Source organism: Lytechinus pictus, chromosome 8 (assembly GCF_037042905.1).
Source record: "Lytechinus pictus isolate F3 Inbred chromosome 8, Lp3.0, whole genome shotgun sequence".
Taxonomy (NCBI): domain Eukaryota; kingdom Metazoa; phylum Echinodermata; class Echinoidea; order Temnopleuroida; family Toxopneustidae; genus Lytechinus; species Lytechinus pictus.
In genome coordinates, this window is record NC_087252.1 from 29,796,327 (window position 1) to 29,823,758 (window position 27,432).

The 27,432-nt window shown below is 37.5% G+C and overlaps 1 protein-coding gene across 1 annotated transcript in view; it reads left to right on the forward strand.

Annotated features, from left to right (window-relative positions):
* The window catches only part of LOC129266552 (transmembrane protein 145-like), a 36,697-nt gene that overhangs the window by 1,934 nt on the left and 7,331 nt on the right, over positions 1-27,432 (forward strand). Inside the window, exons 2-10 of the mRNA XM_064103914.1 lie at positions 12,428-12,502; positions 13,484-13,570; positions 15,864-16,091; positions 17,341-17,419; positions 18,348-18,419; positions 20,224-20,292; positions 23,538-23,697; positions 24,518-24,611; positions 25,606-25,778. Of these exons, the coding sequence (XP_063959984.1) occupies positions 12,428-12,502; positions 13,484-13,570; positions 15,864-16,091; positions 17,341-17,419; positions 18,348-18,419; positions 20,224-20,292; positions 23,538-23,697; positions 24,518-24,611; positions 25,606-25,778 (1,037 nt within the window). The remainder of the gene's footprint in view (positions 1-12,427; positions 12,503-13,483; positions 13,571-15,863; positions 16,092-17,340; positions 17,420-18,347; positions 18,420-20,223; positions 20,293-23,537; positions 23,698-24,517; positions 24,612-25,605; positions 25,779-27,432) is intronic.

Sequence of the window (27,432 nt, forward strand, 5' to 3'; positions counted from 1 at the left end):
AAAAAAAGTTTTCACAGAAAATGAAGGGTATTTCGTCGACAATAAAAGTTTGTCCTCACTTTTAAGGGGGGGGGGGAGGGGGAGGGACATTACTGTTTTAACGGCTTTTAATTTTCCATTTCAAATTTTAATTGTGCCTCTCAAAAGAGGGGGAGACAAGTTGGTTTGACACAACGAGCTGCGACGAGTAATGCGTCCTACCTCCCCCCCCCTTTCTGTTCGCGCAACTGTCGTAAAGACCCCTAAAGAGTGAAAGGGGTGTTGAAGTTTGATCCTACACCCCCGGTCCTATACTCCGTTATTATTATTATTATTATTATTTAGGTTAGCCCGGGGCTGGCCGCCACCCCCCCCCCTCCCGCTGCCACCCCCTCCCCCCCCCCCCGATCCGCTATACCGCCCTGGGAAAACGCTCATTTTACATGAAGCCATCCTCGTATCATGTCACCCATTCATGCATGCCCCCATTCTGACCTCTACTCTCATTCCAGACTAAATGTAAACAATGGCAACCTGCATACTATCTTGACTGCCGGTCACCATGGTAACTGACATTCCAACGTATGCTCAATCGAAGTAGGGTCCGTAGTTGAATGATCTCAGTCAAAATGAGCAAAATATTAAGAGACGGCTCTTTTGTTGGATTTACTGAAGTACTGAACGGTAATTGGATTTACTTGGAATATTAGAGACGAAAAGCTTGTGGCTTGTTTGCCCCTCGTCACTTTGGATAATCTCTGGTAGGGTAAAAATTTGAGTGGACGGTTTTTCACGGGGGGGGGGGGGGGGGGGGCGGGGGGGGGGGGTTCCATACCTCTCAAAAGCTTATTTGAACATGCAGATACTTAGATTGTACATCAAATGAGATACACGAAGACGTACGGGAAAGTGATGATTTTTTGTTATTTTGTGACCGTGACTGTAAGGGTGCAGGTTGGTGTCGAGGGGGGGGGGGATGAATTTACAACGGTGCATGCGATCTGCATTGTTTAGAAATGCTCTTTTTTAACAAGTGAAGTAATATTGACATCAACCAAAACTTTCTTATTTAATATGGCCATCATTTTGTATTTTTTGAATAAAATGTAATTTTTTGTTCATAGCTGAGTCGGTTGCTCCGGCATCAGCGGATGCAGACCGATGGAACATCGCCGGCCGACTCTTCAATATTTTGTCTTGTGCAGGTACTTCCTTAGGCTTCCTTGGTATTTCACAACGGTGGTTTTCTAATCATATTCTTTTGATAACATTAAATATCGTTTCATGTCAAATACCATTTCATTCTTATGAGAAACTATTCATATTTCAATTCTTTTTTCGTAGCTGCATTGTACTGCTAACGTTACACATGTTCATACATTTTCAGCGCACAGAAACGCCTTGACAGCGATATGCGTTTATTTATTATTATTTATTTATTTGCGTATTATTTATTTATTCATTTAGCGAGCTTTAGGGGTAATTAATGTAATTAATTAATGCACTCTTTTATAACAGATTAGAGAAAACACACACACATAGAGTAACATATAAGCCAATATTATCTTCTTTTTTCACCTCTGTTACTTCCTCTTTCATTTTTATTCTTTGCTTATCTTTTCTTTCTTTTATTCTTTTCTTTTCCTTTTATTTCATTTTATTTTTATTTTTTCTTTGCAAGGCGGCATCGACATGTATTTTCTTTATTTTTCTCTTTTTTTTTATGCATTCTCATTATTTTTTTTGATGGGGCCCCTTTTCTCCACCGCGGCCTCATTTTTCTTTGTGCCGGTCATTGTGTTTATAACAACAAAAACATCCCTTACGATCCCGGGAATTTCATTCTTCTGTTCAGTGCCGGTCCGCTGCTTTTCTTTTTTTTTCTAGATTTCTTATACGCTTATTCAAAGCTTTGTCACCAACAACATTTCCTACATCAAACAATTCGGCAAGAAGCCACGAAAAATGCTTATACTCATACCTTGTTTTCGGGACCACCTATACAATTACAACTCGAAAGCAACACCATTTGTTAAATATTCCCATCCCATTTTGTCTTGATTCAATTTCCCACACATTGCCATCTGTAACTCCCCCTCTGTTCCCCTGTACTGGTTACAGTGTTTACGACTTCATTAACGACATTTCCACCTTTACCACTCGAACACATTTTTCTCACAGGGTATGTAAAATCACAACACGAAATACAAGTACCGATGAATCACTGTTTATAAACACATTCGTGAGTGAGAATTCCCACGTTCATTTGTACACAAAATTACTATAGCAGCACGCACAACACCCGCGACCTTTTTCGTATCTCGCGCCGGCTCTCACACGTGATCACGTAGCGCGGGAGTGCTTGTTGCTATGCGCGTCCATTCGTTAGTCACGCCTCTATTTTCGATGCTCTTTTTGATGACGGGAAGGGTAATTTGAAATGCATTTTGTAAGTTGATCCAAGGGGGTTAGCGAAAAACTAACTGCAGATTCGTATTCTACGTGACTGAATCCATATACGTACACATGGGGCTGTTATTGTACTTTTCATAGTTGGTGTGAATGGAGGGTCTAACGATTGCTTTCTTTTGTACCATGGAATTTATCACCGTGATTTAAACGCCCCTGGTCGGTATATATTGAGAAAATTTTACTCTTTTCGATTAAAACATTTTTATATTCTAAATTTATTTGGATCATGGTGTAAAATCACCTGAAAGTGTGATTTTACCCTGATAATCTTGACCATTTTCTTGAGATGCGCGATGCCATTGAAAATGCGTGTAGAAGAATGTCTGCGTCGCCGCGACCGATCCAAACCGCATTTTTAGAGTAAAATTCATTAAATGAAATGGAAATTAAACTCATGCTAGTTTGGGGGGTAATTGTGTTAGTAAGGTCAGGAAAATGAGTGCTGTGCTTGTGTTTCAATTATTTTCTCAATTATGACTCTTTGTAAAAAGTTATTGTAAAATTACTGGAGGCATGTTTAATCTGTGCTGACCATTGTTATGCGCGCAGCAGTGCATTACCGCATTTAGGCGGAAGTTTTTATTATGAGTCCGGACACCCTAGCAATACACCGGGTGAACACCCTACTCTTTGACGAATAGTGTATTACTATTGGTTTTAACGTGCATAGGTTGTACCTCTCCTATACACGGGACCAACATTTGCGTCCTTTCCGATGGACGGAGTGTTTTCCAACTGTATTCACACCTGCACTGAATACAGTGGTGAGGCACGCTAACACACAACGCTATAGCATCAGACTTTTTTGTTAGACGCGTTTCGGCATGAGCGGGACTCGAACCCCTCACGTTGAGATCTACGATCTTATCCGAAACATGCGCTCTAACCGACTGAGCTACGCTGCCTCTAGTCTAACTTCTTGACTAAATCGGAGATAGTGAGCTACTTGTCCGCTAACCGTTTCACGAAGCCCTCTTTACCAAGATCGGGTACAACAACCTCACTAAATATATATGACACCTCCGAACCTGTCATAACTTCTTTGTTAAATTTTTAAAATGACGTTGTGGCATCACGTGGGTAGACTATGTCTATGACATGCAAAATTGCCTCGAAATTTGAAAATTGTAATCTTACGTAATCATTCATAGAAGTTGAAATTACATTGCAAAACAGGTGTGATAGATCATTCAATAATAATTGTTATGCACAGAAACTATCAAAACTGTTGGTAAAACGCAACAAAACCACTCATTTTAAAATAGTAAAGTAGGCCTAATTGAATTGATAAAGATTCTACCACGGCAGGTCATCCATAACTGGACTCGTATTCGTCGTTTTCAAACACTTATCAACATTTTTGATAAATTCTATCTCTAATTTATGCAAAGAATTTGTCAAATCGTGTGTTTCGGTATGTAAAAAAATTAAAAAAAATTAATTTAAACTATATTTTGATGATGTTTGGAACCATAAATAAACCTATAATTATCATTATTTTACAAAGATAACAATTGTGGTTTACTTTCGTGAACTATCAAAATTTACTATCCCGGGGATACCCATCTCATTGTCCCCATGTGATTTTTTAGTCATGAAATGATATATTCATAATTTGATTTTCTCAGCAATTAGATGCTCAAGTCTTCATGGTTTAAAGGTAAATTCCAGTTCTGGTAACGATCTCAAAATGAATTTTTACAGAATCTAATATAATGACCACCCAAGTGTCTGTTTGTATGAATAAAAAATATGTGCCAAAGGATTCTGGAAGAAATTGTGTAATTGCTGAGAAATAAGCAAAATAAGCGCGGATTCGGTCACTTCCGTCGGGTCTTTATTCCAGCAATAATAATACACTGTCCCACGTGTGCCTATCTGTGTTGGCGATCTTCAGTGTGATCGTATTTCAGCTTAGATTTTATGATTTCACAAAGTTCAGTTTATGTAACTGTACCAGATCTAGATCCTCGATGATATACTGACAATTAAGCCTGGTTTACAGACTTTCACATGAAATCAGTGTTTACTGCAACTACTGGCATTTCTCTTTAAGTATGCATGGTTCATATTTTGCCTCTGCTATTATTTTTATTAGATGTATTTCCAAATTAATCACAATAATTGCAGTTTTATCACATTTTTGCTTTTCAAAAATTATGCTATTTTGTGACTAAGGCTACGTCTCGTCTGCTCTTTCTACTGATAGTATCGATATCAAGGGATTCTAGTTAGGAAGCCCTTCGTGAAACGGGTTTAGTAAGATTGGAACTAACTCCGTGGTTGGTGGATAAAGATATGACTAACTTGTCCAGGTGTTGAGAAACGGGCCCCTGACTGTTGTCTGTTGATGACCCTACATGTAAATGCTATTTAGATTAGCCATTGTTTTAGACGGTTTACGGCGCTAATGCAGTTTCGTACCGGCCGATTACCAGCTAACCAGCATACCTCGTCACCAATCATGCCAATACTACTTGTTCCCAAAAAAGGCCAAATGCCATGACAAGTCTCTCGGTCACATTTCGAGGTCAATATAGTTATATAACTTATATACCCCACCTCTTTTCCAATATCGGGAACGGCTGTATTTCAGCTTTGATCTCGATGTCGTTGTTTGAATCCTCAGACATCACTTCGCGGATCGCTTGGATTGGATTCACCGTGCGCCGTACTGTTGATATGGACTGATATTATCACTGAAGCTTAAAGGAGAATGAAACCCTTGAAACTAGCTGAATCCATATCAAAGAGAAAAATCAAAGAAACATATTGTTGAAAGTTTGAGGATGATTGAATGAATAATAAGAAAGTTATGAGCATTTGAATATTGAGATCACTAATGCCATGTAGATCCTCCCATCGGCAATGCGACCAAGATCTGTGATATCACACACGTACAACTCCCTCATTGTTTTAGTACTTATTTCACTTATATTCTCACTTTTATAGAGTCTATCACAAGGTGAGGTGTTTTCTTTATGAGATGACAAGTACAGAGGTTTCACAACATTATATCATTGATGAATCGTTTGTCATATGATTAGAATGAGCAAAAAGAGATGTTTGGGGGTATATTTTCAGTGTCCGAATGGGAGAGTTGTACGTGTGTGACATCACAGATTTTGGTCGCATTGCAAATGGGAGGATCTCCATAGCATTAGTGATCTCGACATTCAAATGCTCATAACTCTTTTATTGCTAGTCCTATTTTACTCAAAGTTTTGTTGATCTTATTCTTTGATTTGTCTGCTTTCACAAAAGCTAACTTGCTCCAAGAGTTTCATTCTCCTTTAACCTTAAAGAAGAATGAAACCCAAAATTGAATACCACATAATATCATTGATAAGTACATGCCAATCAAAATGAATCCACTTATACCCCAATCTGATTTCCCAGTATCGAGTACCACCTCTTCAAAGTTGGGCTTCTTCAGGTTCAAAGTCTCTGAATGGAGATCGCCATTGTTGTGGGGTTCGTTCAAAATTGTGACGTCAGCGACGTACAACTGCTCTCGGTAGTATCGGTACTTCCATGTGCATAACGCATAGCTAGCTATACGGGCTGAAACCGCCCCCAAGTTTGCATAATATAGATACTTTTTTTACCAGAAATAAATAAAATATACACATAAAACACTTAGAAATAATATTAAAAAGCTTTTTGAATTATTTTATGGATTAAAAACACAAATTGATGAGTTTTGATGAAAATTTTTACAAATTTATTTACGATATCCAAATTGGCAAATTTGACAAAGCTAAATTTGTACGTACTGTACGGACCGTCATGTACCCTGAACCGAGTGATCGTGTTATGTTGGAAGTTTGGTTATTTATCCCGTTTGAATATCGGAAAATTGTTGATTGTGTTATATTTCTATATATCTAACGTTGTTTATTATTTGTTACCGTCGATTTTAAATAAAACAAAACATATCGCGGACGTTTGTATTGAAATGGATGGCCGAGAGCCTACGACTTCGAGCCACAAATAGATCTACTCGGCCGAAGAAATCGCTCAACGAGCAGAGCTAACTTAGAGGTATATAGAGTAGAGCCTAGAGGCACGTCGGCGCACGGTCAGCAGCAGCCACCCAATTTTTTTTTAGAGAGATTTCTGGCCTCAACTTCTGCGGATCGTGAATTAGGTAAAAGCTAGATGCATTTTGTCCCCTTTTCTGACTGATTTCAGCAGCCATACGCTTGGCAGTATACCATCCTGATCAGCATTGTTTTACGCTAGCAATCACAGGCACTCGCCGGGGTTGGACACTGAGTTGTACGTCGCTGACGTCACAACCCCCCACGGAGATATGGGGAGTATGAGCAAAATGGCGACCTCCACGGGGCTTTCGAATATCAAAATATTGATAACTTTGACTTGGCATATCATCGGAAATAGGAAACCGTTCTGCCTCATTTTAATTTTATTTTAATTAGTGAAGTGTAATTGGCTTATGACCAGATAATAAATCTATCCTTTCATTTTCCTTTAAGACTGAAGTTAGCAACCAAATCATGCGAACATGTGGCGAACAAGCTGCCAGCATGCTGCAGGCGAATCTTTTAGTTTTGGTCGCATAACTTCAGTCCATATCAACACTACGTCGCACGGCGAATCCAAGCGATCCGCGAAGTGATGTCCGAGGATTCGAACAACGACATCGAGATACATTTTTCTGACAAAGCAGCTGTTAACTACAATTACAATTTCACCCAAGCTGTTCTTAATCTTATTGCCTATGACTCAAAGCTCCCCCTGGATATCAATGCCAAGCTATTAAAAGCGACCTTGATATATATCACAAAAATCCATAATAGCCGCTCCAGTGCTATCCTGGCCTGATGTACCTCGAGCGAAGTTCGTGCAGGCTCCACTCCACTTCACTACCGCTACACTACGCTCCACCTACCCGAACCTCGAGACCATGAACTCGACCGGATATTCCGAGTGACAAAAGGTGGGATTTTATGGGGAGAAAATACAAAATTCATGCAACATCACGATCTTTAAAAACAAGTGCAACTAATATTCTTACTTTACACAAAGTTTCACTTCTTTTCCATGCTTCTATCAGTCTCAAAATTGATGATTTAGAGCCAACATGAAGTTCCTCACACGTATAAATATTAATGCGCTGCCGACTTCAAAACATCGCATGCGGGAGGTACCGGGTCTGGTCCGAGCTCGGACCCTCGCGCGCGTGTGAGGAACTTCATGTTGGCTCTAAATCATCAATTTTGAGACTGATAGAAGCATGGAAAAGAAGTGAAACTTTGTGTAAAGTAAGAATATTAGTTGCACTTGTTTTTAAAGATCGTGATGTTGCATGAATTTTGTATTTTCTCCCCATAAAATCCCACCTTTTGTCACTCTGAATATCCGGTCGAGTTCATGGTCTCGAGGTTCGGGTAGGTGAAGCGAAGTGTAGCGGTAGTGAAGTGGAGTGGAGCCTGCACGAACTTCGCTCGAGGTAGGCCTGATGAGTCACTAACATTCAGTCTTCAAGATACATGTACGTCACATGCGGGTTGGACCCGACGATCTCCGAACCAAGCGGAGGGATGAGAACAGAGAGAGAGCGAGATCAAAGCTGAAATTATACAGCCGTTCCCGATCGCGAAATCGTACAAAAAAGAGCAAATTCGCTTACCTCGGCCTGGAAAGTGACTTTGCATGTCTCTTCTACGGAAATACAAGGAAGCCCGTTGGTGGCGCTAATAAATTTCACAACCTTGATTCAGCTCCTCGGTAATTTTATAGCTGTCTAAACTTTTTGAATGCGCAATTTTTATGATTACTTGACTAATTATGGGCACCTATAAATGGAATACCTTCAGAAACATAATTGAAGATTATTGTTGGCGATGATTAACACTTTTTTGCGAATAATTTAAAACGATGACTAATAAAAAAAAAAAAAAAAAAAATTTACCTGGAACGAAACCAGCAGTACAAGCTTTAACGAGCGTTGTGGCGTGCGCCTGTAATCCAAGCTGTGGGGAAGTTACAAATTAATGCAGAGGTTCGAGCCCTGGTCACGTCTTTCGGATGGTGACGTTAAAGGTCGGTCCCAGATGTAAATAATATATCTGATTGATACACATCTGACAAAACTCAAATACACACACACACACACACGAACGTCAATAATGCGGTCTACCGAAGTCTATACGATGAAAAGATTGGACACTTCACGGACTTCGCGTAATGCTTTGCGTCGATTTGCGTGTAAAATAGTTTAGGTGCCTAGTCTTTCCCTTGTCATGTCTTTGATATGAATATAAATTGCGCGCCCTCTTTGGGCCAAAAATTGATGTTGTCGTTCGACAAGCCGCGCGACGTCAAGAGCAAGAAAAGATGAGGAACAGAGGGGAATAGAGTGCTCAAATAAGTCTCCAAATGGACTTCATTTTTTTAAATACTGTTGCACCACTTAAATGACTCACCTGTCACTGCCTGACCAAAATTGTTCTAGAAATCATTTGCAATGTTGAAAAGTGTCTTGTGCCATCTGATATTAATCCTCAGTAGTCGGTAATTCCCTGAAATGCTGCAATGTAAAAGATCCAGCAAAAGAAAAAAAGGAGTTTAGCGCAGTCAAAGTCAGACTTGCAATACTGGGGGGGGGGGGGGCAGTCAAATGGATAGACCTTATCGCAAATAGCGTTCGTCGCGTGAGGGCGTATGTCACCGCAAAGGATCACGGGAATGAAAAGGGAGCAAACACAGAATTGGCTTTCGGGAAGCCATACAACGCCATATGTTTTGTGTAGTGTCACTCAAAATCCAGGCTTTTTTAAAAGTCTGATTTCTTCGTATTGAAATTACTTTTGATACTTGAATGTGGATTTATAGAACAATCTTTGTATCATGATTGCACAGTGAAAGTATGAACTCAATGCTCACCGTATTTTCCAAGTTTTCTGGGGCTAAATTTGGGAAGATTTTGTGGCCGGGAAAAGTGAGCATGGTGATTGCGGGCATATGCCGATCGACTTTAGAAAAGAGCACGTCGTCAATCCAAAGAGAGCCTGAGGCTATTTTTTATGAGAATCATAATGTAGACCATAATATATATTTTATCTTCATAACTACATGTAGTAAATTTAGCTAGTTTTGTTATTTTGGGGGGAATATAGTCTTTTGCAAATGGGCTTTTGAGTTTGATCAAATACAAGATCTATAATGTTATTGAGGGGGGGGGGGGTGAGACTCGATCAGGGATCGAGCGGCCGAAGAGATCAAATATAAAGTATATTGAAGATAAGCTAGTGTGTGTGTATATATATACATATAAATAGGCCTATGACATGCAAAAAAAATGAGATTAGATGAATCCCTGATTTAAAACATTTTATTGATGCTGTATAGGCCCTAGTATTCTTCATGGTCTCCCTCTAACATCTCTGTAATTTTATTTTGTCTGAAAAATAAGCAGCTGATGGATATTTAATTCATATAAATGATATATATTCCATTGTTTTAATAAAACAAAATCATTTGAAAATGTGCATCTTCAATTAATTCCATCGCATTCGGTCACTAATTACTTCTCTCACAGATCACCTTCCTCATTTCTTTTTTTTATACTTATGTTTCTCTCATTATACTTTCAACTATTCTCACATTTTTTTTTCTATTTAATTCATTATTTTGTCTGGGCAGTATTATAAAATCTTGGGACCAGGCCACTTATAAAACTTCCGGATGTCTGGCCATGATCCTGAATTACATGCAAAAATTATGTATCTGTGGAGCGATAAAGAAAAGATATACCTCGGTTAATATCTGAATAAAAATCAAAATCATGATTGAGATAATTATTTATGAAACATGTATTCTTGACAATCAATTGATATATTATTAAAATATATATAACTAGAATAAAGTAATCAAATCTACTGCAGAGTTTGTTAATATTGATCATCATTTTATTTATTCCTTCACTTGGAATTCCGAGACCAGTTTCATCCACTGCCTCGCGGATGTACACTGTCCCTGGGCCGAGAGTGCCCGCAGTCCGTGCATACAAGTGCACTTTGCACAGCCACAGCTGCACAGCTCAGAATACGCACAGACAGTGCGCAAAAATGAAACAAAATTGCACTTGTCTTCATAAAATCTGTGATAATTCTTGCAGATATAGACAGCACATCTATCTCCGCCACCCATAATTAAAAAGAAAAGGGATGTTAGTTTCTGAAACAAATATGACGAGCGGTTTACTTGAAGAAAGCAAAAAGTTGGTTGCGGGCGTCGATCGTATTTTGATACATTATGGAAATCATACACTTCATTGTCGGCTGCTTGCGTTCGCATTGTCGCACCCGGACAATAGCAGCGCTATTGCTCCCTTTTCGATCCAATGATCCTTTGCGTGAATCTATTTGCGATAAGGTCTATTGCTGTACATACACGTAGCCAAATTATTTCCAAACACCCCCTAAACAAGTTTTTCTCTGTGTGCAAAATAACCCCCTTAACAAGTTTTTTCATTTAGAATGTGAACCCGGGGAAATAGCTTGGAAAAAAAACATACCCTAAACACGTTTGGCTAGTCTTAAAAAAAAAAGCTTTGGAAAAAAAAAATACTCTAAATTCGTTTTTCAAAACTACCCCTTTTTTTGAAAATCAGTGTTTTTGATACCCTTAACGAGTGCATGCGCGGCCCGCGTCCAAAACTGAAAAAAAAAACCCTTTAAACACGTTTTTTTGGTCACGCGTGTGTACAGCAATATATTTGACTGGCCCCCCCCCCAGGCAAACTTAGTCCGTACGGTGTGAATTTTAGCTGCGATTTTTTCGGGCGACGATTTGAGACGCCCACACTAAGCAATCGATGTTTCCAAAGCTGCCCGCTCAAGTTACCAATATTTGGTATCAAAATATAAATTATTAAAAAAATGCTCACGATCATTTAATTTTGAAAGTGGGGGTGACAATTGTTATCAAAATAAGAGGTGTGGTGTCTCAACATATTCTCAACCCATGGGGAGGTTTCAACAACGCAGCTGAGTCAATGCACTTTTGTGTTCAATCGGTGCGTGTGTGTGCGCATGCGCGATATGTCTGTGTAGTAAATGTATCAGATGTTTCGAATCGGGGACTCAAAATTTACCCATCATTGTGTCGCCGTTCCGGAAGTGCGTAATTCATGACGTTCTTAAAAATGCAGCAATTTCAGGAGAAAAGTTTTTCATATATTTGTAAGGATTTGTGTATACTTTCATCTCATACAAAGATTTGGGTAAAATTTTATATATTTTTTTGCAAAATTGAAGGTTGAAGACCGCCGATTATTGCCGATGGCGACTCACTGCGCATGGATGTTAGCCTTAACAGGGTGCTACATAACTTTTTAGAAGCACTTGCCCGGTCAGGCAAGTAACCTTTTTAGATAGTTGGAATATACTTCCCCAAAAATCTATTTCACTTGCCCGAAAAAATCCTTGAAAAAAAAAGTTTAACCTTGTCAAAAGAAAGTTTTGCGGTTTTATTAACAATTGACCTTTTCTCTCTTTTGACATGAACTGATCTATCTTGTTATTGCATTTCTTTTTTCCAGAGTGATTTTATCTTGCCTGCCATGACCAAAATTAGGGTCAACATCATATCGACCCTAATTTTGGTCATTCTACTATGAGAATTTTGCTTGCGCTATTCAGGCAAGTAGTTTTGGTCTTTACTTCAAAACACTTGCCCGACTATAACTTTTACTTGCCCTGGGCAATCGGGCAAGTGCTTATGTAGCACCCTGCTTAAGTTGAAGTTGAGGACTCAAGTTGATATTATACAAATATATCAGGCTTTGAGAAAGTATAGCGGGAATTATTTATCCGAGGTTGGACTAGCAATCACTATTTTCTATTGCGAGTCCAACCAAGGATTAACTTTTGACTCATGTGCGTTGTGCATTGTCACCAACCCTTTTTTTTCTATTTTTCATATTCTATTTTTTTTATTCCTACAGAATTGGATATTTCTAGCAAGATTTTGTTTTCTATCAGACATTGGAAGGTTACGATTTGAAGTTCAGTATCCTCAGGTAAGAAAGATCTTGGCCCTGTATTGTGATCAATTTAAATAAAAATAAAATTGATAGTTATTGAATCCTAATACCCATAGATCTTATAGTACACAATTTGTGATCAATCTCAGCATGAGTTTGATTTGAATCTAGTATAGCTCTTTGTAATACATGCCACTGCGTACATGTACAGTACATGTGCACTGTAAATAGGGGTGTTTCACAACTTCAAGGCCTGAAGAAGTTTCAATTGTACGATACAATGGACTATGCAGATTAGTGTGCATAATTGATTATTGAAAAACAAGTGATGAATATTGTCTAATATTCATCACTTTGTAATATTGTATTTCTTTTTTTTCGTTCTATTTTATTATTTTTAATGATTTTTTATGTACACTTGCTCTTTAAAATTTATTTATTATCTATGTACATTGTAAATTGTAATTGTTTGCTTTTATCCATGCTTTGTGAACGTTTTATTGTAAACATGTTAATTTCAGCCTTCTGGCTTTGTAACATGTATTGTTTTTATACGAAATAAACCATGATTGAATTGAATTGAATTGAATTGAATTGAATATGCTTGTTTCAACACTTGCAGTAAGAAAGGTCCAATTATGAATGCACGCGTTCGGCAACGGGCGCCTAATTGAAGTGCGAGAATACAAGAAATCTGTATACATATATAGTTCATGGTTTTGTGCAATTGGTGCAATTGAAACCTCCTTTGAGAATGCAGGCTGAAAGTCAGAGGATGTATGAGAAACACTTCGGATCAATAGCAAGCTCATTTCGGGTCCCCGAATTTATTGCCTGTTTTTTAAATTCAGCGTCAATTTGTGCCTGATTTGGTCTTGTTTTTGACGACTCATGGACAGTTCTAAAATCAAAAAGTTCTAAAGTGTTTTGAGAATGATGGAAGTTCATGTAGAAATTAACCTTGCCAATACGTGTAGCTGTACTAGTTTTAAGATCGTTTTTTTTTCTCCCATCCAGTCTTTTGAAACCCAGAACCTAATTCTGTATTACGATGAGCCGGGTCAGTGGCCGTCAGTTTACCCATTAGATACTGCACCTCTGCAGGTAAGTAGTGACCTTTGACCCCTAATCCCTGACCCCTAATATCGCTTCTACCCTTGACCTCTACATGTATACGGTACTTAAACTTCATGTGCCAGATATTTCAATTATTTTGAATTTATACTATCGAGGGCTCTTGCTATAAATTTAAGATTTCATATATTATTATTTTATGCACTCCTACACTATATTTGAAATACATTTATTTCCTATTTAAAAAAAAAAAAATCCCATTTTTCAATCAGGAAGGTTGAAGCACGTGCATGCCCGGTACATCTGTTGTACGAATATCATTGAAGCTTATTACCATTTATCATTTCATTTACATGTAATGTACATTCAGCTTTTTTTTTTTTGGGGGGGTGATAGTTTTCACAGCCTTCTTTCTAAATCTGCAACATTTGTGAATCGTTAAACATTGCACTGAATGAGGATATTCAGTACTCTTTTGAGCACTTTGGGGGTGAAATTGCCTCAAGCCCCTTTATAATTCCCCCCCCATGATGTATACTTTACATGTGCATGTATCTGCATACATGTAGACCTACATGTACACCCCCTACTTGTGTTATACCAGGGTGCTTGGTTTCCCTGACTGACTTTACGTGTTAAAGCTAAATGAACGTAGTTACAGTAAAACACTGATTTCGTGAGAAAGTCTGTAAAACCAAGGTAAAGTATTGATATATCATCGTGGATCTAGATCTGGTACAGTTACATAAACTGAACTTTGTGAAATCATAATATCTAGCTAAAAAACGATCACACTGAAGATCGCCAACACAGATAGGCACACGTGGGACAGTGTATTATTATTGCTGGAATAAAGACCCGACGGAAGTGACAGAATCCGCGCTTATTTTGCTTATTTCTCAGCAATTACACAATTTCTTCCAGAATCCTTTGGCACATATTTTTTATTCATACGAACAGACACTTTGGTGATCATTATTTTAAATTCTGTAAAAAGTCATTTTGAGATCGTTCCCAAAACTGGAATTTACCTTTAACTCCCTACGTATGTATTGTGCAAAGTATTCCAGTTCGAAAAGACGTCATTGTAATGTAATTATTATAGTGTATAAGACAGACACTTCAATGTACATACTTCGATTCATGATAAATACATGTACTAGTATTAAAGTTTGAAGATACGTATGGACCCTTGACCGTCTCCGATTGTCGTCTCACACACGTTTGAAAATTTTCAGGAAATGTCACCATTGGCCCTTCACTTCCTTCTTATGTTCTTAATATGGGGCAGTGTAATTTATTGTCTGATTGAGTAGTCCTTGGCTGCTGCTCTGAATCAATTCTTAACTTTATAAGGTTTCTTTGTTTTTTGTGATTAATTTGTTTTTGTTTCTCAGTTTCATTCACTGCAATGTTAAAGGAGAATGAAACCCTTGAAACCAGCTGAATCCATATCAAAGAGAAAAATCAAAGAAGCATATTGTTGAAAGTTTGAGGAAGATTGAGTGAATAATAAGAAAGTTATGAGCATTTGAATATTGAGATCACTAATGCCATGTAGATCCTCCCATTGGCAATGCGACCAAGATCTGTGATGTCACACACGTACAACTCCCTCATTACTTTAGTACTTATTTCACTTATATTCTCACTTTTATAGAGTCTATCACAAGGTGAGGTGTTCTCTTTATGAGAGGACAAGTTCAGAGGTCTCACAACATTATATCATTGATGAATCGTTTGTCATATGATTAGAATGAGCCATATTTTGGCCAAAAATGACAATTTTCATGATTTTTTTGTCCGAAATGTGTTACAAATATTGATCAGAGCTATGATTGGATGTTTTTAGAAATCCACATTTATTTTCAAAATATGCGCTCGATCATAACCATCAACCTCATGTAATTTATTCCGTAAGTTTTGACCTGTGAGGGTCATTTTGGGTACTTTAGACATAACTGACCATTCGCACAGTTTTGCATTATTAACTGTTCAAATAGGCAGGAAATTGAGGTCATGTAATTACTACCATTTTCAAATCGTATTTGCATGCATATTTTTTTTAAACCAAGGTTCTTGACAACCTGAAAGCTTGCCAAACATACCAACAAGTTAAATCTAAGAGTAATTTAACTTGTTGGTATGTTTGGCAAGCTCAAGTAATTATGGGTAGGTCTATATATTTAACTGTTGTTGACGGGTTTCAATGAAAGAAGTACATGTATGTATAAATAGTTTATTAATATAAATGGGGTTATTCAAAACATTTCGGATCCCTTGGAGGTACATGTAACTGTTTTACTTTTCTTCAATTCTCCAGACATGCTTAGAGAAAGAATCCGTCTTGAAACCCGAGAACCATCAAGTCGTGAACCTCACCACGTCCTACGTTTGGTCGGGGTGCGCTCGGCTGGAAACAGATGTTGACAGTGACTGGAGTAGGCTGTTCGGCGACTCTCATTACTTTGACTGCAAGGGTGGGCGGAGCTTTCGCTCTGTGCGGGACAGATGGTGGTACATCGTCCTCTCCAACTGCAATGCTGGCCATGTAAGATCTTTACAATGATTTTTTGATGATTTTTCTTTCAATTATATTAAATACAATGTAATATCATATGGTTTGATTATCTCCTTCTGGGGTTATTTACATGGCATCTTTAGAGTAGAATATTTACTGTGTTCCCCCCCATGTTTTATTGCCGAAGAAAATTATTATTAAAACAGTTTTATTTACCAAACAGTTATAGAAGAATGGAGTGACAAATATTAAACAAATAGTGAATAGGCATGAGTGCGATGGTGCGAGATTTCGCATGAGGTGAAAGAAAGATGCTCTATTCAACGAGGCGTGAGCCGAGTTGAATAGAGCGTTTCTTTCTTTCACCGAATGCGAAATCTCGCACCATTGCACGAATAAGAATATTCGCTATTTATGTTGTACAACGCCTCGGAATTTAGCGAAAATATGAAAAAACAAAGAGTTTATCCCTATAGTAATCTATGAAAAGGGAGCAAAAATACCGAAAGCGGAAAGCAAAATCCCACTAGTGCACATGACGTTGGGCAGCCTTGCGCATTTAGCCAGCTGGCTTATACGCGTATTGTTCATTTTTACCGAGTGCAATGAATTAAATCGTATTGTGACGTCACCTCCTAAAGCCGTACGTCTTTTAGTGCAACGGTACAAATTTTTGACATTCAGCCTCCCATTTGCTCGTGTACAACAAGCTAAGTAGGCGTTGTACAATAGTAATAAAAGCATAAAGGGGAATCACATGGGTGCTGGGAAAGGAAAATCAGATATAAAAATTAACCTGGGCCCATTGCATGAAATTTACTATATTGGTAAAGTTAATATTATGGTAACTTTACCATCCAGTGGTAACTTTCATGGAGTCCTTAATTATTATGGTAACTTTACCATCCAGTGGTAACTTTCCCTCAGTCCTTGATTTTGATTGGTTGATGAGCATTGTTACTATGGTAGTCACCATTGTATGGTAGAGTTACCATAATAGTTACTCGTGCACGGGGCCCAGGTGGGTGTTTCATAAAGCTGCTCGTACTTCACGAGCGACTTATGAACAACTGGTGACCCTCTCTTAGGAACTAGAGCAACGCCAATAGAAATCTGGTGTGTGTCACTTACCACAAGAAACGATCACCAGTCGTTTGTAAACTCGCTTCTAACTTAAGAACAGCTTTATGATACGCCCACCAGAAGGTCATCCTTTCTAAATGTATCTCCAAAGTGATGCCATGTATAAAAGTGGGACAAAATGGTTTATCATCCTCAGGGATTGCTGATGAACTACAAACTGACAATGACCAATGGCGAGGACTGGTGGTACAAGCACTTCTCAGCCGATCAGTTTGGTGAGTGACTCCTACGGGTTTTAACTCGATTTTAGGATAGTCCATTCCTTCAACTAATTCTACTTTTCCTACCTTTTTAATATTTTTTTAGTCAAGATCCTAATTTTCCAATTCTGGTAAGTGTCTCATTCCGGGTTTTTGGATAGTCCAGCCCATCAACTAGTTCTACTGTTTCTACCGTTTTCATATCTTTTGTGAAGGTCATATTTTTCCTATTTTGGTAACTGACTCCTCTGGGTTTTAGGGTAGTCCAGCCCTTCAACATTACTGGCCCCACTTGTGTTGAATATCCTAATTTTCATATCCCCCCCCTTAGAAATCCCAATGCTTATACTTTTCTTTCTTTTTTTCCTGAAAAAAAAATGTGCATAAAAGAACAATGCTGCTATGTGTTAGGTCTCATATTTTGTTTGGAATTGAGTAGTCTTTACAGGTTGTTGTTGAGAGTTATAGGTAAAGCTACCACAAAGCAATTTACATAACTTGCCGCTTATACAGACATAAAGAAGATGGAACCAACAGGAAATTGTACCAGACGTTCAGTCAGTTTCTGTGTATAGTCAAGTGAACATGGAGCCAGCAGTGTAGCATGTTAGATGAACAATTTGATTTTCCAAGGTGTGAATGGATATGAAGACCTTCTTACACACTATTGAATGTTTTTATTAATAAGAAAATGTTTGAGGTATGATTAATTACCAGAATAGAATTAATAATGGAACTCAAAGGGATCTAAATGATAGTAATATGTAGAATTTATAAGGTGGCCGTTATCAAGTTGCCTCTTCAATGGCCCACTATATATTACCCCGGCTATGGCTAAATGAATAAAATGAAAAAAAGAGGCAGAGACAATAATTCAAGCTCAAATAATAATAGTGATGATAATGGCTTTTTTTTTCTTCATGTCATCTTACTTTGTTTACAGGTATCCTAGCAACAGACATAGCATTCCTATTCATGTTTATGGCCCTCTTTGGATGCTCTATATATGTTGCAAGTAAGTTCTGCGCCTTGTCTTACATGTATAAAGAGTTGCGATTGATCCGATCAATCATAACTATGGATGGCCAGCAACGTCAACATCAGTATTACGCATGTTTCTTCAAAATATTTTCTAACTATGTTGTATAATCATGTACTCATTGATTTCTTGAATATTCACTGTGCTTCACTTTGTTTACAAAGGACATTGTGCAAATTTCCTGTAGAAAAAATTATGACACTGATGGATCTCCATTGAGTTACGATTGATTGGATCAATCGTAACTCTTGGTAATGTGGGGCCCAGCTGTCATATCTTTTACTTGGGTAATGTGCAGGCTTCACAGTCTAAACCATCGTACAATATCTGACAATTTCCATAAATTTTTTTTTTTTCAAATTGAAATTCAAATTCAATTCGGTTTTATTAAAAAATACTTGTCAAAAAGTCCGAAGACTTACAGTATGAGATTACAATAAAAAGCATATAACAGAGAAAATAAATATATAACATGCAGTGACCATTATTCAACCAATTACACAAAGAAAAAAAAACATATATTATGTTTGAAAATGCAATAATAGTATAACAAGAAATTGAAATGAGCAGATGTGTACATCACTTTGATATAACATGTGGATGTTTGTAGATATGCCAGTTTTGGAATTATCACTTCAGTATAACATTGGAATGCATGTAAACATGGCAGTTTTGGAATAATTCTGCTACTATATGTACATGAAGATAGGTAGATTTTGATCTACACATGTAAATTGCATAAGGGTAATTTTGGATAGTCTAATACAAAGGTTTTCTATGCTGTATATCATCTTGGGAATTCCTTACATATAGGGGGTTGGACACAGTCAACCTACTGCCTATATAATGAATGACCTGAATTCACAAAGGTGGTTTTTAAAAACCATCGGCTGAACCCATGGCTTATGCAGATTTCCTGTATAAATTATATTTAAATGGAGTATATGATATTTCAAAATGTCAAATGCCTTTCCACGTTTCTGTCACGGTGCGCCAAATTGATGCATGTTGCCATGGTTGAGTGTGCTATTTTATTCATGAGTCCACTGTTTTGAATTAATGAGTCTACTCTTCAAACAGTGGACTCATGAATAGAATAGCGTACTTAACCATGGCAACAGGCGTCAATTTGGCACACTGTGACAAAGCATGCATCAGCATTGGAATTTTTTAATATGCACAGTAAATAAGCATAATTTATACAGGAAATACAGGTGGTTTTGAAACCACCTTGTGACTTCGGGCCGATATGTTTAAACATTGCAGTTAATGGGTAATGGGGATTTCCTGGGGCTCTCTTTTTTGATCGTCCAGTGATCTTTTGAGCATGTTTTGGGCAAATACGCCCCAAGCCTCTGTGAATTTTTTTGGCATACTTGTTTCTTGTAATATTTTATGGAATATTTTATGCAATTGCCCATTCACATATTGGACAATATGAATATTTGTTCTTTTTTCACTCCCCCTTACTCTATGTCCAGAAAATCCAGAAATCAGGCCGGTCTCAACTCTTTTCAATCTCTTGCCCCCCGTCTTTGGAGCAAACTCCCTCCATCTCTCCGAAATCTCTCTACCCTTGACCTCTTCAAAAAACATCTCAAAACACACTTATATATCCATAAACCTTACCTTGTCTTATGCCATCAACAGCGCTTTTTATCCTCTGGAAAAAGCGCTATATAAATCAAATTATTATTATTATAATTTATGTTTTTTTTTATTTCTTGCCTTTTCTCTATTTCTCTCTCTCTCTCTTTCTCCCCCCTCTCTCTCTCTGCAGTGCTCCTGGCTTCAAGGTCCCTCTTTCACACCACCTATAAGATGTACATGTGGGTTCTCTTCTTATACAGTAAGTACATGCATTCCCTACAACATATCTCCTGTATATGGGGAGCATTTCACAAAACAAGTATTCAGTGGTTGTCACTGAATACCTGTTTAATATACAGTGGTGCTGAAGAGTTAGTGAACCCCACAAGAAAATGCACTAGTTCATGCTGAGTGTTTAGCGTAGACAACAACACTACAATGCCTTAGTCTGCTGGGCAAACCCTTCGCTCGAGTTTAAGGGTCTGAATGTGCAGCCTACTCATGCCTTGTGTACTGAAGGCTCTCTCGCAGCAAGTTTTGTATGTGCTAGTCTTTGCGTGGAGGCACACTTGTTGATCAAAGTTCCAATGAGGGTCTGTGCCTGCAGACTAACAATGCCTTGGGAATAGCCCAGAGAAATTAACTGTATTGAATGTAATATTTTATCACCTAACTTCACAATTAACCCTAAGGAGACTGGGGGGGGGGGGTCGATTCAGCCCCCCCTCAACATTTTTCCTGATAAATCCGCCGCACAAACTTTTTGACCGCGTTGCTCGCTGAATTTTTACTTTCAAGTCTCGCGCAGCTATTTAGAACAAAATTGTGACCCCCGGGTACGCTGTTCAGAAATTACCCAGCATTTCGTAAGTGCATGCAGACCCAAAATTGCGCAAAAACATGAATTTGTGTACAAATCCAATGCAAATAGTATTTTTAGCCAAAATTCATTAATGTATCATTGTTTTTCATTTTACTGATTAAAATCAATTAATTTTATCTTGTTTATGGTAAAAATAAAGTCCCCGACAATTTCCATTGAAAAAACAATAAAAAACAAAGTCGAAAAACAGAGAAATACTTCAGAAATTATAATACAATAAAATACATAAGAAAATAAATGTGATGTTGAAATTGTTGTTAAATACATTTGATCAGATTCCTATAAAGAGTATGTGAAACAAAAATTGGCATTTTAGGGGCATTATGTTGTTAATTAGAGCAAACTTGATTTTACGCATAAATTAGCATAAGTAATGAGCAATGAGATTTTTGTAGAATTCGATGTCATAGTTTTGTAGATTATACCATGGGTAATGCGCGTTCCAATTTCCGTTGCGATCGCGCGATGGACGGCTGAGATCAAAAGAGTCTTTTTAGGTGTCAAAATAGCCCAATCTATTTCGGGTTAAATATCTAAAAGATGGCAGACTTTGACCACTTTCGAATATGACTATTTTCTGGTGGGGGTTCACTAACTTTGAGCACCACTTTACATGTAAGCTTCTGAGATCCTTGCATCCGATTGGCTCAGACCAAATCTGTCAGTGAAAATCAGTGACAAAGTGCTTCATGGAAACACTCCCCCCTTGATTCCTGTGCACACAATGTACATGTAGATTTAACTGTGCAAATATTAGTCAAATATCAACACTCACTTTGGCAATTGTAAGTTACACCTGCTGTTTATATTTGCCTAATTCCTTGTTTTCTTGTGTGTATTTCAATTGCTCTGTGGTATCTAAGGCTGAGTCATCGTATTAATGCCCCTTTGGATGTGTGTGTGTTGATTTTCGTGTGTGTCTTATTTTTACTTTAGAACAAGACTGATTCCTTGTGTGCGTTTAACCCTTACTTAACTGGGGGGGGGGGAGGTAAAATGGACCCCCCCCTCGACAAGTTTCATTTTTACGCCGCTGTGCGAAATTTTTTTTGACCATGCTGCTCACTGACTTTTTACTTTCAAGATTTGCACATCTTTTGAGACCAACTTCATGACGTCCGGGTATGCAGTTCCGAAATTAAGCAACATTTTGTGAGCGCATGTCATGTATTACCACTCCCAGTTGCCTTATATCACTAACATTAGCATGACCTACATGTACCCAATTGACGTTTTTTTACACATGCATTTGATAATCAGTCCATTATTGTTTATGTTGAAAACAGAGATGTAATTGAATGTACCCTTTACTTTACATGTAAAAGCAAAAAAACAAGCAAACAGACAATAGAAAATAGAATATGCATCATCATGAAAAACACATGTACATGAATGCCCTTTGTGTGAAACTGGGCTTTTATGGGATTTTTATTGATGACCAACAAATACCCATATTGGAAATATTTAGCGACAGACCAGTGGCGGACCCTGACCTGGAGGAGACAATGATTGAGTATTGTTTGCGAACAAAGCTGTGCCCCTCCAATGCTCTGTCTACTCCGGGTCACGGTCTGCCACTGCGACAGACTGTACTACATTGCTTTGTTAGGCCTTCATGTTCTTATTCTTTAAAGGAAAATGAAACCTTTGGAACAAGATAGATTGTATGAAAACAGGCACAATCAAAGAAACAGATGAACGAAAATTGAATAAATAATAAGAAAGTTATGAGCATTTGAAATTTAGATCATTATTTTAATGTAGATCCTCCCATTGGCAATGCAACAAAGACGTGTGATGTCACATGTGAACAACCTTTAGATTACTTTTTTATGCATTTCACTTGAAATGCCTTTTCTGTCACATCTATCAGTGATCATGTATTCTTTTTATAAGAAGGCTTGTAATACAGATTTTTAAAGATTACATTATGGATGAAGACTTTGTATCATCATAAGAAAGAGCAAAAAGAGACATTTTTGGGGTATTTTATAGTCCAAAGGGAAAGTTGTTCACATGTGACATCACACATCGTTGTCGCATTGCCATTGGGAGGATCTCCATAGCATTACTGATCGCAGTATTCAAATGCTCATAACTTTCTCATTATTTGTCTGATTTTTTCTCAAACTTTCTTTGATGTTATTCTTTGATTTTTCTGTTTCCACACAAGCCCACTTGTTCCAAAGGTTTCATTTCTCTTTAATGGGCCAAGACTAGTTCAAAAGTTTTCTTTTTTTTGTATTATGTTTTTATCAAGAATCACATCAAATTACAATATTTACAGTTATTCAATGAGATTAAAGAAATCACAAATATTCACATTTACAAGGTAAAAAAATAAAAATAATAATAACAATAAAAAAGGGCAGAAAATAAGATTTCAACAAATAATCTGTTATAAGCAGTAACTATGTAAACTTATAAGCCAGGGCTCATATACATAAATTATCTTAAATTTCAGCTATACAGCAAACTCAAAAGGTTGTATGAAGGATAGTCGCTAGTTCAGAAGTTGTGTAGAACTCGGCCATTATGTAATTCATTTGTGAGCAGCAATTACCTATATTCATTAGATCGCTACATGTAATTACAATTTATTCTCTCTTTCTTTATTTCAGTACTTAGCCTTGTATTCTACATCATCTTCTACGCTGACTATGCAAATGATGGGACGGAGGTCCGAGGGTTAAAGTTCACCGCCAGGGCGTTCCAGTCGGGTGCCGACGCCCTCTTTCTACTCCAGCTGATCCTCATGGCAAAGGGATATACCATTACCAGGTAAAATAGCAAATAAGAAAACAAGTTTTATTTAGGTTTTAAGGTGTTATATTCTTTTATATGTTTTCAACAACAATATAACAATATATGATTATGATAGAAAAAGGAGAGGACTATAATATTTCCCTTTGTGGAATGATACCTGACCCACCTGACTAAAAAAGTCATGTGGTTTCGCGGACTGTGACGTAATTTCACCACACCTAAAATGATGGTATGGTGGTAAAAAAGTAACAAATCAAACTGAAAAATAAAGAAAGTAGTCACTATACACTAACAAGGGAGTTTTCGTAATCACTACGTAATTTAAACTGTCAAAACAGCAATTTTGGTTTTGTTTGGTACATCCACTTTTCCTATTGAATATAGTAAGAATATACTCTTTCAAGAATACTGAAAACTGAAATTTGACAATGCTGACCAAAACTACTCTGAATATCCTACTGAAAATCACTTGTTATAAATTTTGTGGTTTTTCCCATGCCTTGTCACATGTTGTTTTCATTGAAGTAAAGGTTTAGTGTAATTGCCAATGACTGCTTTGTGCAGAATTGATTTTGCAGCATTAACAATTGTTAACAATCCCAATTGTTCTTCTGATATCTTCTTTTAATTATTGTTTCCCTCATACAGTTATACACTAAGCTGGTGATTTTGTAATCATTTTTCACAATTCTCTTTTTTTTTTCATGTCAGGGAATTCGGAAAAAAATTATCACAAGTTTTCAGCGTACATGTACCATTTGTTACCAATGCAAGTGTTAAAGGGTTTGAAAACATGCAACTGAATTTATCTATTTTTTTAAATGTCACTTTTCAGAGGACGGCTCAGCCATTCTGGCACAGTAAAAATCACCATTCTAATGGCTATATACTGTATGCTGTATGCAGCCTTATTCATCTATGAAGTATATGTAAGTATTTTTTTCAAATCAAATGTGTTTTTTTTTGTTAAAGATGTCACATTCTTTAACAAACTAAGTCATATTTAGAGACATTTTTCAAGGGAAACTGAACTGAGATTGGTGCTACTAGTATTCATTTGTCTGTTTCTTTTTTTTCTAAAGGCCTTTGATGCTGGAGAGATGTTATACCTGTATGATACTATGGTAGTTTATGTCCCTTCACATGTATAACTAGTTCCAATCCTCTGCCCTTTTCTCTTCCAAAAGGCATTTGATACTGGAGTGGTGTTGCACCTTAATAATAGCATGGTAGTTTATATGTCTCTTGATACTAGTTTCAATTTTATGCCCTTTTCTCTTCCTAAAGGCATTTGATACTGGAGAGGTGTCACACCTGCATGATAGCATGGTAGTTTATGTCTCTTCACAATGTCTAACTAGTTCCAATCCTGTGCTATTTTCTCTTCCTAAAGGCATTTGATACTGGAGAGGTGTCACACCTGCATGATAGCATGGTAGTTTATGTCTCTTCACAATGTCTAACTAGTTCCAATCCTGTGCTATTTTCTCTTCCTAAAGGCCTTTGATACTGGAGAGGTGTCACACCTGCATGATAGCATGGTAGTTTATGTCTCTTCACAATGTCTAACTAGTTCCAATCCTGTGCTATTTTCTCTTCCTAAAGGCCTTTGATGCGGGAGAGGTGTCACACCTGCATGATAGCATGGTAGTTTATGTCTCTTCACAATGTCTAACTAGTTCCAATCCTGTGCTATTTTCTCTTCCTAAAGGCATTTGATACTGGAGAGGTGTCACACCTGCATGATAGCATGGTAGTTTATGTCTCTTCACAATGTCTAACTAGTTCCAATCCTGTGCTATTTTCTCTTCCTAAAGGCCTTTGATACTGGAGAGGTATCACACCTGCATGATAGCATGGTATTCTATGTCTCTTCACAATGTCTAAATAGTTCCAATCCTGTGCTATTTTCTCTTCCTAAAGGCCTTTGATGCGGGAGAGGTGCTATACCTGTACGAGAGCCCTGCAGGTTACGTACTAGTAGCGTTGAGGGCGCTAACCTGGCTGTGGTTCATCTACGCCATCTTCTTCACATTGAAGCACTATCCTGAAAAGAATTCTTTCTACATTCCCTTCTTCTTCTGCTATACAATGTGGTAAGTGAAATGGTTTATTTCCAATTCGTCTAATGCCAATTCGTCCAATTGCCAACTCGTCCACTATCATTTGGTATACCATCAGTTCCTCCATCATCCACACGGTCTAATTGCCAAAATGTCCACTCACCATTTCGTCTAATAAAGCAGTGGGTCCAATAGTCATTTCGTCCATATACAATTTGGTCTAATTGGACTAAGTGTTGATTGTGGAAAATGAAATGGATATTAGACCAACTGGTTATGAGATGATATGGTCATAGACAAAATGGTGATTAGGAAATAGTTATTGTAACTGTCGAATGAAACGTCCGACAGTGCCTCTCACAGACCTGCCAACTAGTACGTTTTTGCAACCAAAATACGGCAGTACGTTTTTGTCTCACCTGCATAGCAGAGTGAGACTATAGGCGCCGCTTTTCCGACGGCGGCGGCGGCGGCGTCAACACCAAATCTTAACCTGAGGTTAAGTTTTTGAAATGACAGCATAACTTAGAAAGTGTATGGACCTAGTTCATGAAACTTGGCCATAAGGTTAATCAAGTATTACTGAACATCCTGCCTGAGTTTCATGTCACATGACCAAGGTCAAAGGTCATTTAGGGTCAATGAACTTAGACCATGTTGGGGGAATCAACATCAAAATCTTAACCTAAGGTTAAGTTTTTGAAATGTCATCATAACTTAGAAAATATATGGACCTAGTTCATGAAACTTATACATAAGGTTAATCAAGTATCACTGAACATCCTGCCTGAGTTTCAGGTCACATGACCAAGGTCAAAGGTCATTTAGGGTCAATGAACTTTGGCCGAATTGGGGGTATCTGTTGAATTACCATCATAACTTTGAAAGTTTATGGATCTGATTCATGAAACTTGGACATAATAGTAATCAAGTATTACTAAACATCCTGTGCAAGTTTCAGGTCACATGATCAAGGTCAAAGGTCATTTAGGGTCAATGAACTTTGGCCAAATTGGGGTATTTGTTGAATTACAGCCATAAATTTGAAAGTGTGTTGGTCTAGTTCATAAAACTTGGACATAATAGTAATCAAGTATCACTGAACATCCTGTGCGAGTTTCAGGTCACATGATCAAGGTCAAAGGTCATGTAAGGTCAAAGAACTTTGGCCACGTTGGGGGTATTTGTTGAATTGCCATCATATCTCTATAAGTGTATTGGTCTAGTTCATAAAACGTGGAAATAAGAGTAACCAAGTATCACTGAACATCTTGTGCGAGTTATAGTAGTTTTCAAAATCAGCACTGCTGCTATATTGAATCGCGTGATGCAGGTGAGACGGCCAGAGGCATTCCACTTGTTTCTTTTAAAAATACGTTAAAAAAAAAAAAATAATAATAATTTTTTTATATATTTTTACAAAATCGTAATTTATTGAGAAAAATCATCTCTATACACCTGTATGTCTCTATTTCATAAAACGTACACAATTATGGTTATTAAATCAATGTAATTTTAGGATTTTTTTTTTTTGATCATTGAAACCAGGGTGAAGATGTACACATGTTTCAATTTTTTTATATTTTCATCTGCAAGAGCAGTGCGCATTTTAGCTTGCATGCAGCTTGAGCGCCGCGATGAGCAAGTGTGCAAAGCATTTTATTATGACATACACTTTTTTGGGGAA